Below are 12,362 nucleotides of genomic sequence, written 5' to 3'. Positions count from 1 at the left end.
TTTATTTAAATAAAAATTATAATTTATACAAGACTTCTTTAAACAAACAAAGTTTTCTTAAAAAAATGTTACAGGGGATTTTTCATTGGTTCTTCATACAGTACAATCCTTTCGTTGAACAAAAATGACAGCAGTAACGACTATTTACAGATCCAAAATAGACTCAAGCTTCAGACGTAGAAAATGTAACATTCCTTCTAGTTCAGTGATCAGTCATAGAAACGCAGTATCTGCCCAGATTTACACAATTCGATAGAAACGACGGCTCGCTCTGCCAGGAGGCCCGGAGCCCGCGGCGGGCCCGCCTTCCTCCCGGCAGGGCCTGGGCGCCCACAGAACCCGGTGCCCCCCGGGGCCGCGCTCGGCACGTGGTCAGTTTTCATCTCCCTTTCTCCTCAAAAGGGACTCAAACCAAACCACCCCCTCTGCCGAAGAGGGCGAGGCCACCCCGTGGACAGGCCACACACCGACCCCTTGGCGGCCCCGGGGGTCGCCCTGCAGCCTGTCCCCACGTGCCTCGGGCACTGAGGGAGGATCTACCGGGGGTGGGGGCGGTCCCCAGGTGTGCCCTAAACCTCCCCGGGGCCACGAGAGCCGGTCCAGCTGTGTGGCAGCCAAAGCCAAGGTTTACGGCGGGCTCTGCCTCCATTGTTATGGAAGGGCGGCCCGCAGGGTCCCGCCAACAGCACGGCTGGAGCTGGTGGGTGCCACGGGCGCCCTCAGATCTCACCGACTGGGTCGGGGGTGTGCTTCATCAGGCTGGTCGACTGGGCCCCCCGGAGGCACTGCCCGGGCCCTGGAGCGTGGCCCTACGGTCCCCTGGGAAGCGGGGGGGCGGGGAACGTGAGCGATGCCACCGGGTCTCACCCAAACCAGCAAATTAGGATTAGAGCAAAGGTAAAAATTACATCTGAAAAATGATACAAAAATAAGAAAAACAGCTTGCTCTCTGTAAAAAATATAATCTTCTGTTTCTTCAAAAAACAATCCCAGTGACCCCCAAAAGGACTCAGGACAAGCCAAGGAGCTGGAGTAGTCGAGTCGGGAGTGCGCTGACCGCCACGATCTCAGCCTGTCCTTCACAGACGTCACAGGCCTGTCCCCACACGGCACCACCCCCCGCCCCCGGCCTCCGCCACAGGAGCGCCGGCTTCCCCAGGCGTCGGGGGTGGGGGGGTGCAGACCGGTGCCAGCTCACCCTCACCCCCCCGAGCGTGTGCCAGCACAGCTGTGTGCCCACCGGGACACCGTCGGACGTCAGGGGTGCAGACCGCCCGGCCCCAAACCTCCGGGCTCCGCTCACGGCCACTCCCCCGAGCCGGTGCCCTCCGGAGCATCCCCGTACGGCTCCCCGGGTGGACCGGCTGCAAGCCCGGACGCTCCTGTCCGCCCCCACCCACCCCAGAACCCCCTCCCTCGTCCGGAGGCCAGCGCCAGCCACGCAGCGGCTGATATCCGTCTGAGAGCAACCACGGCTTGGGGTGCCCCCAAAGGTCTTGGGACGCGTTCTGCGGGGCTCTCCAAAGGGCAAAGCGTTAAAAAGATGTGCTTCTAGGGCACATCACTCTGTATCCTCATCGGTCACCACGCCCGGGACTCCAGGGGGCTCGTCAGGACTGGGGGGCGGGGGGGGGGGGGGGCCCGGCCCAGCCAGCCTCGCTTCCCCCACGAAGGGCAGCACAGAGCTGAAGCCGGACGGGGCCGCACCCCCGGCCCAGATCGCGCCCTGAGGACGCGCGGCTGGGGGTCTCGCCAGAGGAAAGCGCACGACCCGTTCCCGGCGGTCGGTGAAGGGGCCTCTGAGCTGCTCGTCACCGACGTCCTTCACCCCCAGGAGGAGGGAGGGCTTGTTCCTTAGCTATGGCTTCTGGTGTGGAAGAGCTTCGGCCTCCGGAGGGCTGGGTGCGCGGCTGGCGCGGGGGCTCTGGCCAGGCGGGGGCTCAGAAACAGCCGCTGCGCTCGGCGGTGGCTGGGGCCGGCGCGTCCCGCGTGTCCTCCGTTCCACGGGCCTCCGACGATCCCCTGCCTCCGTGTCCACGCGGTCGTGGGACACGCCTCACCCGTCAGATGGGCTGGCGCTGTCTGCGGGCCCCAACCCCTGCGTGAAGGGTCCGTAAGACGCAGGGTAAACACAATAGAAACCACAGATCGAGGGGAATTATTGCAAAAGATCAGGAGGATGTCCAAAGTTTTTCCACTATCAAATTGTTAAAAAAACAAACGGACAAACAAGAAACCAAAGAGAACAACAACAACAGCAACAACAACAAAAAACCTTCCAGCAACATCCCGGAAGAACGGACACTAGCTGTCACTACCAGACGCGGCTGCTGCTGTGATTTTCATGTACTGGCTGAAAATGGTCTCGAAGGCCTCGTCTCTATGCACCATGGCACCAAACACCAGCGGCTGGCGGGGAGGAAAGGCGGTGGGTGGCCCGGCACCCAGCCAGGAGGACGGCCCCCAACACAGGCCCTGCCTGGCCCCAGGCCAGGTCCTAGCAGAGCCCCTCAGGGTCTGGTGCTGAAGGGCAGACCCTCCCCTCCACCCAGAGGCCGGGCCCCCAGCCTTCAGGGGGATCCCCGGCTCACCCTCCCCCGCTGCGGCCCTCAGCCCCCACCTGACCCACACTGGAGAGAGCAGTAGGGCTCCTGCGGCCGCGGGGAGGGAAGGAGGGAGGGAAGGAGGGAGGGAAGGAGGGAGGGAAGGAGGGAGGGAAGGAGGGAGGGAAGGGGGGGCGCCCCTCAGGCCCCTTATGGCCGCAGCCCCCAGCCCACCCCAGGCTCCCCGACTTCCCACCCAGCACTTACTTTCTGGGTTGATGGCGTTGACACGGCAATCCCCATGCCTGACCCCGGGAGGACAGAGAGGACCTTGTACTGAGGGGACGACAGCACACTGTCACCACGGGCCCCTGCCAGGACCAGGGCCAAGCCTGTCCCCATGCCCCGGGGCCCACGGACACCAAGCCCCACGGAGCCCCGGCCTTCCTGGCCACAAGAAGACAGACGGACCTCGTGACTGAGAACCCAGACCTGCGAACGCCCCCTCCCGCCCCCTCCCGGAAGGGCCCAAGCGACACAGGGTCTCCCTACGGGGCACCGCACGAGCGGAACGCCCCAGCGGGGAGGCGCGGAGGGCCCAGGGCCCCAACAGCCAGCGGGGTGCCCCTGACACACCAACGAGCCCGGGTCCACCCCACAGCCCGGGCTGGCCCGCGTCCTACGCGCTGAGACCCTGGAGACGGGGAGCAGGTGGACCCGGCCGGCCCCGCCAAGGGCGTGCGTCGGGCCCTCCCCGGGGACCACACGCACCCCGCCCACGCCACGTGACCACACCCGAGGGAAACCGGCTGAGGAAACGCTCGAGGCAGGGGGAGCATCTCGGGGCAGATACACAGTGGCTCCAGGGGCCCAGGGGCCTGACCCATCTGGGGGAGGGCGCCCGGCGCAGACCCGTGAGGAGGTGGGAGAGGCCCGTCGTGGCACACGGACGCTGACGGGAGCCCAGGGGGCTCTGCGTGGAGGCCTTCCAGGAGGGGAGCCCTGCCGTGGCCAGGAACGAGGCCAGCAAAGCTCCCTGCTGGCACCAGCCTGGCGCTGTGAAGGCACGCGGCGGGAGCCCAGCCGCTTCACGGCCCTCCGGCCCTCCTCTTCCCGACGCGGGAGGGGCGAGGAGAAGGGAGGAGGCGGCCCAACCGACCTTCTGGATGTCTGTGATGTCCACCAGCTTGATGACTTTGTTCCTCTTGGAAGAACCGGACTTGGAGCTTTCGAAGCACAGGTAACTAGCGGGGGAGAAAGAAACAGGGGCGCAGCCCAGCAACTGACCGGGGATGCCCCGTCCAGGCTGCCGCCACCACAGTCCCCAGGGGGCGAGGGCGACCCCCAGAGGGCCCCTCCCACCTGTCACCACGCACCGGCCTTTTACAGAAAACCTCACTTTCGGAGAGAGAGTTTCACAGTTTTTACAGACTAAATCCACGGCCCTATGCGGAACTTGGTTGACGTCAGAAGGATGTCAGGCATCCTCTCGCTGTCCAACCAGAACCAAGAATGTCCCCGAGGCCCGTCCCTTCAGCGAGGGGCAGAGAGGGAGGCGTGGCCCGTGGCCGCTGCCGTGAGTGCGAGGGCGGGGCGGCCGAGGGCCCGCAGGGCTGAGGACAGATCCCACCCCGGAACCCCTCTTCCCGCCCCTACACCTGGCGGAGGGCCCCCCCTCCCCCCACCCCCGGGGGTCAGCTCTCCATCCGGTCTCGTTCTCGGGGAGAAGCAGAGCCTCTCCCCGACAGCAGAGCAACACGTGCAGCCGCGGGCCCGCCCCTCGAGGCCCGGCACCCAGCGCGGCGCGGCCGCGGCCCAGTCCCCGGAGGCACTCACTTCTCCGTCACGTACAGGACCCCGTTGCGGATGTAGTCCGTGGGCATCTTCCGGTCCCGGTTAATCAAGCAGCAGCGCCAGCCGTTCTCGCACACTAGCGGGGACGAAAGCGCCCGTGACCTCTCCCCCCCACTCCCCGTGGGAGCCCGTCACCCCGGGCTTCCCAAAGACGCACCGACACACGCCCCCCACCCCCGGGTAACGCCCCGGGAGGAAGGAAGGAAGGTAGGGCGCCCCCCCCACCCCCGCCTTCCTGGCAAGCACGTCTGCATATCCTGGGTCTGCAGGACGAGGGGCCAGGAGGTCGAAGGTCAGGTCTCTACGGCTTTCCTCCGCAGCTGCTCACCACACGCTACAGACCACCAGGCAGTTCTAGAACCCAGCTCCCTGGGTGCCCACCGGGTCAGGAGTTCAGGGCAGGCCCTTCCTGGGAGGCTGGCCCGGGACCAGTGCCCCCGGCTGCCTCCCACCACACGGCTCTCCAGACAGGTCACGGCCAGGGCGAGCCGGGGCAGCACAGGTGACGCTCAAACTGGGGACGGCTCTGAGCCGCGCTCTGGGGGACCCCCTGGATTTCTGCCGCTAAACCATCTGCCGCGGGAAAGGGGGGGCCCTGTGCGGGCCAGGAGCACACCCGGCTCTCCCGCCTGCCCACCCAGAGCAGCCCTCCGAGCCCCCAGGGCTGTCGCTGCCGAGGGCCCCCAGCATAGGCGCCAGCCGCCGCCCCCCCCCCCCCCCCAGGCCAGGGCGGGTCACGGACTCCGCGCACGTACCCGCCAGCGGCCGCTCGTTCTCTGTCAGGTTGAAGATCTCGTGGAAATTGCCTTTCTTGGTACCATGGCAGCGACCGGTGTCCTCATCCTTGCTCAGGCCAGCGGGCGCGCTGGACACGTAGCTCCGCGAGGAGGCCGTCTGCAGCTGCCGAGAGCACGCGCGTGCCCATCAGCCACGCCGGGTCGGCAGGGACTGGGGCACGCGCAGCCCCCCGCCCTTGCCGGCTGTCATCGTACAGGAGGCACAGCCACGTGTGCCCTAAGAGCCCCTCCAGGGGCCGCCCCTCACCCCGCGAGGGCAGAACAGCCCCACCACAGCGGGGAGACCCCCCGTCTCCCCAGCAGGGTCCCCACTCCCGAAGGCCGAGCTGAGCCCGCCCCCAGAGCACGCAGCCCATTCTCCACATTTGAGAAACGGGACGTGGTCGAGGGACAGGCCACTGAAAGCAACATTAAAAAGTCAAATGGTCACGACACAGCTTCCAGACGGACACCGTACCCAGTCGTGCCCTGGCGGCTGGCCAGAGAGGAGACAACAGACACACGTGGGACCGAGAGAAAAAGGGGGTCCCCGTGACGTGAGGTCACAAACACGGAGGTTGAGCAGAGCCGCAAGCAGCACCTCCTCCAGGGAACCCGCCCCCTGGCTCCCCTCAGTCTCTCGGGACACTGGCCAGCACTAAGTGGTCTCGACCCCCATGAAGGCCTTTTCTCCCCAACCACCCCAGGGCTAGGACGAACCGCTCGTCTCCTCCCATGCCCTCGGGGAGCCAGGCTGCCCGCCTCACCCCCACCTGCACAACCGGGGCCTGTCTGCTGGCTCAGCGGCTCGTACACACACAAGCTTCACCCCTAATAAGGAGCCCGGGCTCCCAACAGGCTTTGCTGTCCTAGAGCGTGACCCACACTGATCCAGAGCTCCCCTCCCATCAGCGGGTCACCAGACACCTTCTCCTCAGAGGACACTTACACACAAGACTCAGAAATCCAAGTCCCCTCCTTCAGGAAGGCTTCCTGGACCTCCCCGAGACCCCGAACGTCCCCCCCCCCATCCGAGACGGAGGAGAACACCTAGGCCAGCTGGTCCTCTGTGCCCCGACTTGGGACGCAGGGCCCAACACCCACAAACGCTTTCCACCGTGAACGAGAACACGCCCGGTACCGGCGTGTGGGCACGAGGCAGGCCCGAGCCTCAGAGCCGGGGAACGGAAGGGCTGGACAGCAGCCCCCAGGGGTCCCTCCTCCCAAGGCCTCTGGCTCTCGGTAGCCGCGACCAACATCCTGTACCGCGCCTGCCCTTGGCCCGGGGGCCCGCCTGGCTCAAGTCTGTGGGAGGGGCCCTGAGGGGCCCTGCGGCGGGTGGGGGCCTCCAACCCCGGGGCTCGTGGGCCGTCCGAACGAGCAGTGCCGGGCGGCAGGGAAATCCCCACAGCCCCGCGTCTGCTTCGAGGGCCCCACAACACGGGACAGACGCTGGCCTCCCCGTGCACGGGGAGCGGCAAGCGGGGGGGCCTGGGAGCCGCGGCCCGGGCCCGGCCTACCCGGCGAGACACGGCGGCGTTGGAACGTTCCTTGAGCTGCGGGTCGGTGGGCAGGCTCCTCCAGATGATGTAGGGGGTGTCGTATTTGGCTCGCAGTCTCGGGCAGCGTTTGAAGATGAAATCGATGAGGAAAAACTTGATCCCGGCGTAGAGTCCTGGGGACGGGAAGACACAGTCCCATCCCACCCGGGACCAGGACCGCGGCCACGTCCGTCCCCTCGGCACGGCGGCCCCGCGCCCCGGCCCGCGGAGGACAGAGCGCCAGGGCACACGGAGGGCCTCGCAGAACCCGGGGCAGGGTGGGGGGGGCTGGCACAGGGCAGGAGAAGCAAGAGGGCCAGGAGACCCCGGCCGAAGGGGGGTCCGCTCCGGCTGCTGCCAATCAACCCAGCTCCCAAACAAGTTACGACCCCCGAGAATGACATGAAGGGACCCACTCCGGCCTGCCGCCCTCTGACCCGGTGGGCCCGCTCCCACTCGGGGTCAGAGGGTTCGCACCCCGGCCCAGGCCCCTGAGAAACGGCACCGAGGGCATTTCACTTTTGCTGGTGCCAGTCACTTCCCCCAAGGCCACGCCGTCTGCCAGCCCTGGCTTTCCTGGCAAGGCCTGCAGGGAGAGCACCAACCAAAGACCAGGGCTGCGGCGGCGTGCTGGGGGGCCGCGGGCAGGTGGGGACGGCCCCCATTCCGTGAGACCCCCGAACCACGTGGCCGCTGCGCTCGACGCCCCAGCTCGGACCCAGCCCCACCCGTGCACTGCAGCCGGGCCGGTGCCCGCTCCAGGCCAGGGACCCTAAGGCCCGAGACAGGTCAGGAGTCAGGGTCTGGCCAGGGGCAGCCTCAGGACCATGGCCTCGGCCTCGGCCTCCACACCCGCCCACACCTTCCTCCCTGCCCTGCAGAGGCCGGGGGCAGGGGTCCCAGTGAACCCATGAGGGGTTCAAGTCCTCCTGCCACCCCACGGTTTGAAATACGGACAAAGGCCACGTCCTGCACATCCAGATCTGTGGCCTGGATTCTGCACACGCCCCGCCCTGGAATTAAAACCCTCAACGCCCCGCCTCCAGCTGCCCCCCCCCCCGCCCCCCCATCCCTCGTGCCTCACTATCACTACAGCAACGTCACCTGCCCAGCAGTTCGGCGCAAACCCCGACCCCGCCCTGACCATCCCGTCCATCCACAGGTCCCACCACAGCCCAAGGCCCCACAGGCCCGGCCCTCCCGCCTGCCCCATGCCCCTCAGTGCTCTCCCCGCTCCACCCCGGCCAAGGGCTGTTCTGGACCCGCACAAAACAAACCTCCGAAACCTCACCCTCTGCCTGAGCCTCCGCCCCGCACAGGACGGAGGCCACCGCTCCCCACGACCCCCCCGCCAGCCCTATGTCTCTCTTCCCTCGGCCTGACCCCGCGCGGCCCCTGTGGGCCTTCGGGTCTACCAGCTACTCGGGAGTAGAGCGTGAGCTTGCTTTAAGAAACCACCGCCACGTGTCTAGGGTGCAATGGGCCTCATGTCTCCCGTGTAAACAGCTGATGAGAAGCCATCGGATGAGGCCCAGAGGGAGGAAAGCCAGTGAGCGCGAACAGCTGGCCTCCGGGAGGCACGTGGCACGCGCTCTGGTGGGAAGCAGCCCGGGCACCCTGTGCCACACTCACCCCCGACCCGGGACAAGGCGCCTCCTTACCCAGGGCCAGTCCCACCAGGCGGTAGGGGAAGAAGCAGGAGGCGAGGAAGGCGGCCCACAGAGCAACGTACAGCTTCTGCGTGATCTCAGGCTGGACCCACATGAACAGGCTGGAAGGGAGAGCGGGGCTCAGCCGGGGGGCGGGCCACACCCCCAAGGCCGCGGGCTGGGGGCCCATCACTCACTTCTTGATCTTTTCCAGGATGTCGGCCATCTTGCCAAAGAGGTTCTGTGCGGAGAAGCCACAATCACAACGGGTCCCCGTCCACACGGCCACGTCAGGAGGGCCGGGTTCACGGGCCGGCCAGAGAGGTCCAGCCCCCGTGTGGCCATGGCCGGGTGACACAGCCACTCGAGGGCCGAAGACAGGGGGGTGGGTCCGGTGCAAAGCCCAGGCTGACGCACTGACACGGATGTCCCGGGCCACGCCCCTCCTGGAGACAGCTCGGCCGGGCGGGTAGGGGCTCCACCCTCCAGAGGGTGCCAGCCGACAGCCTCGACCGGGAGGGCCTTCCCGCCAACCAGGGTTGTCTCGGGTGCTGCCTCGGGGCCAAAGGGCAGGCTGACGGCAGGTCTGCTGACAACAGACAAGCCAGGCCTGGGGCACTGGGGGCCCCCGCTGGGCGACGCTGGCACAGAGGCGCCCCCAGACCGGAGCCCGAGAGGGGGAAGTACCTGGGCTTTCTGGGCGACATCCAGGACGAGCTGGAACTTCTCAGACACAGTCAGGTCCTCCTTTGGAGGCTCCTGCAGCCAGACGGGAGAGAATGTCCTCCGAAACTGAGCAGCTCAGAGGAATGAGTCACAAGAACAGCACAGGGGCCTCCCAGCCCCGGGAACAGGGTCGCTCTGCTGCCCCCGCGCGGCATGGGCTGGCTGGCCTGGCAGCCACCACTCTGGTGCCCGGGAGGGCGGTGGGCAGCGGCAGGGATCGCACCTTGACGGGTCGTCTTCAAACGTGCACAGAGCCCTCCGCCCCTCACTTTGCAGTAAGGGAAATTGAGGCGGGGGGGGGGGGGGGCGCTGACCTCATCCTGTTTGTCTGAGCTCATTCAACCAGAGCCTCCCAAGGGCGTCCTGGGCACCGGGGCCCAGCAGGCACAGGCCTGCCACCCCCGAGACTCCCTCCCCGAGCCCTGACCCCTGTGGCACCATTGCACCCAGCACCCCTACTGCCAGCTCCCGCCCATGCCTGCAGCTCCACCCCACGGCCAGAGTCTCCCTCTGGAGCAGGTCAGCGAACTTTCTGTAACGGGCCAGAGAATAAACACCTGTAGCTCCGTGGGCCACGCGGTCCCTGCCACAGCTACTAAACCCGGCCGTTGCTGCCCCAAAGCATCCGCAGCAGTGTGTACATGAAAGGGAACGGCTACATGCCAATAAAACTTTATTTATAAAATCAGATGGAGGGCCGCGAGCTTGCTGATCCCTGCTCTACACGTCCACTGGTCCAGCGAGACACCGTGACAGCCCCCTTCGTACCTCCCTCTAGCGGATCACATCCCAGCTGGGAAGGGTCAGGACAGGCCTGCTTCCCCTGCCGCCAAGCCTGGGCCAGCAAGGGGCACTTGGGGTGTCGGCCGGCAAGGGGTCATAGTGTGGCCGTCCAGGGCTCTGTGCCCGGGGATGCTGGCTTTCCGCTCCCTGACCTTGACTTGCCAGGCAGGGCTCCCAGGGCATCTGCACAGCTGCTGCTGGAGGCCTCAGGGAACCCACACTGCCAACGGGTCGAGGCCTGACCGGGTGGAGACCGAGACCTTTGCCCTCCCAGGACTTACCACGGGCTCAGACACTTCAGGCACGATGCTCCACTGTATCCTCCAACCCCTGGTCAAGAGGAGACAATCACGAGCCTTTAACAGCTGGTGCCGTTAGAGGGAGGACCTCAGATCCCCAGCCCCGTGCTCCCGACGGGGAAGGAGTGAGGGACAGAAGGGGCTGCGGAGACCCTCTGCCGTCTGCTGCCGTGCCCACCAGGGCTGCCCCCTGGCTCTTGAGAATGGACAATTCAAGGTCACCCTCACCGGCCCCTCCCACGGGGGCCCAGAAGTGACAGGTCTTTCAAAGTAAGTCACCACAGCAGTAACAGCAAGTACTTTAGCTGATCGTGCCTCGCCTGGGCACAGAGGACGCCCTCACGAGTACGTAAAGATTTGCTTCCCTACAAAAAACATTTTCAAGTGAACCAACTCAAGCAGGCACCGAGATGCTAGGAACACTCGTATGCGGAAGTGTGAACTTTTGAACGGCTGCGTACAAATCTGGAACACGGGGGCTCTCCTCTGGAGGGACGTTCACTGCTGGGGCAACCGCATGTTCAGACACACCAGGCAGCCTGGGGACGAGGGGCATCCCGACGGAGCCCCCAGAAGGTGCTCACAAGGGCGCGAAGGAAAGACGGGGCATGTTGCTTGGGGCTGGTGATTGCAAGGACCCTCACTCTGAATGCCAGGACTCTCCCCCCCTCCCCCAGGGCACAAAGACTCTGCAGCCCCGTCAAGGCTCCTGGGATACCATCACTGAGCGGAGGCAGCTGCAGGGACCCCGCGGGCACCCGCCGGCCTTCCTGAAGAGCCGCCAGGGAGCTCGAAAATCACCCGCCGCTGGCTCCAGCGAGCCGGGTGGGGGCGGGCATCCTCCTGGGGGCTCGGGAGCCCCGCCCCATCACAGGACTACCCCCAGACACCTGTGTGCGAGGCGGCCCCGGCTCAGGGAGATGGCACCTCCACGTACAAGGGCAAACCAGCACGCTCACCTGGCTATGAGGTAATTGAGGGATAACCTCAGAATTGCTAGAAATAAGAACATGGGGATGGCCCAGCCATGCCACACGGCATTCATGTACACCTGCGGGTAGGAGGGAGACGGTCAGGCACCCGGACAGGCCACCCCCTCCTCCTTCCCCCCGACCCCCCGCCCCACCAGGCCACGATGGGAGGTGGGCGCCCAGGCCCCCAGCGGCTCTCCAAAGGAGGGAGTGCGTGACGGGGAGGCCCCGGGAAGAGCTGCTTTCTCAGCAGGGGTTCTCAGGGGTGGCACCAAGGGCCGCTCTGGGTGTGCAGGGAGGGGGCGCCCCAGGGAGGCAGCTACTGGACGTGGCCTGGGATGGGCACGGGTCCCTGCCGGCCCCAGGTGCGGCTCTCCCGGGAAGAGCTCGAAGCCCCGCCAGGACTCAGCATGGCCAGGCGAGGTGGCCAACCGCTGGCTGAGAACCCACGACGTGCCATGTGCCTGGCACACAACAGACGTTCAGACAGGGCAGTGAGTGGAGTGCAGGGGGTTTCAGGCACAGGAGGCCAGGAAGGAGGGCCTGAATGGTGGGCACGTCTCTTGGTGATAACACACAGGCAGGACCAGGGCCCCACGTCCGAGTCCTATTCTCTGTAAAGGAGCAAAATGCCCTTCTCCCCCCGGGGCTGGCACCGGGCTGTGGGCTTTAGGGCAGCCTCAGAACCTTCCAAAATGCAGAGATGGGGCTGCCCCTCTCTGGCCATGGTGCCTGGCAGGCAGGTGGGTGGCCTGTGTCCCCCTGCCAGTGATGGGAGGGTCTCCTTGTGCGGGGCTGGGGCCGGCTACGGCAGGACGATTCGGGCCAGGGGGCCGAGTCCCCTTTGCCCAGAGCAGGCCGCGATGCTGGCCTGCTGCTCTCCCACCCCTTCCCCAGGACTGGGCTCGCAGAGGCCCAGCTGGGCCCTCAGGCCAGGAGCCTCCCCCAGCCCCAGGTGCCCAGTGGGAGGGAGCTCGGTCGCCCCTGGGCAGACAAGCCTCCTCACCAGCCTCTCCCCGACTCGCCCAGGAGAGCAGACGGAGGTGTGGACAGAGGCCTGTTCCTGAGGCGCTGCCCCGGGGGGTTGTCTGGGGCTCCCCCTCCCCTGCAATGCCCTCAAGACAACCCAGGGCCGGGTAGCAGCACAGTCCCCACTGCACAGCCAGAGCGGCTAAGGGGCAGTGCGTCCCTGGGGACAGGTGGGAGACCACGCTGGCCGC

General features: G+C 66.3%; 1 protein-coding gene across 7 annotated transcripts in view; it reads right to left on the bottom strand.

Annotated features, from left to right (window-relative positions):
- GRAMD4 (GRAM domain containing 4) overlaps nucleotides 1–12,362 on the bottom strand; it is a 72,396-nt gene continuing 60,034 nt past the window's right edge. For all 7 annotated transcript variants that reach the window (XM_053896037.1, XM_053896041.1, XM_053896039.1 and 4 more), the window contains 11 exons: nucleotides 11,131–11,222; nucleotides 10,154–10,202; nucleotides 9,051–9,122; nucleotides 8,561–8,604; nucleotides 8,376–8,485; nucleotides 6,694–6,848; nucleotides 5,153–5,297; nucleotides 4,380–4,473; nucleotides 3,703–3,787; nucleotides 2,811–2,879; nucleotides 1–2,409 (listed from right to left, as the gene is read on the bottom strand). In XM_053896037.1, coding sequence (XP_053752012.1) covers nucleotides 2,305–2,409; nucleotides 2,811–2,879; nucleotides 3,703–3,787; nucleotides 4,380–4,473; nucleotides 5,153–5,297; nucleotides 6,694–6,848; nucleotides 8,376–8,485; nucleotides 8,561–8,604; nucleotides 9,051–9,122; nucleotides 10,154–10,202; nucleotides 11,131–11,222 — 1,020 coding nt within the window. In that variant the 3' untranslated portion in view covers nucleotides 1–2,304. The remainder of the gene's footprint in view (nucleotides 2,410–2,810; nucleotides 2,880–3,702; nucleotides 3,788–4,379; nucleotides 4,474–5,152; nucleotides 5,298–6,693; nucleotides 6,849–8,375; nucleotides 8,486–8,560; nucleotides 8,605–9,050; nucleotides 9,123–10,153; nucleotides 10,203–11,130; nucleotides 11,223–12,362) is intronic.

The sequence above is a fragment of the Panthera pardus genome, unplaced genomic scaffold (genome assembly GCF_024362965.1).
Source record: "Panthera pardus isolate Hobbes unplaced genomic scaffold, ASM2436296v1 HiC_scaffold_6, whole genome shotgun sequence".
Taxonomy (NCBI): Eukaryota; Metazoa; Chordata; class Mammalia; order Carnivora; family Felidae; genus Panthera; species Panthera pardus.
The sequence above is the reverse complement of the archived record's forward strand: the minus strand, read 5'-3'. Positions and strand labels throughout refer to the sequence as shown.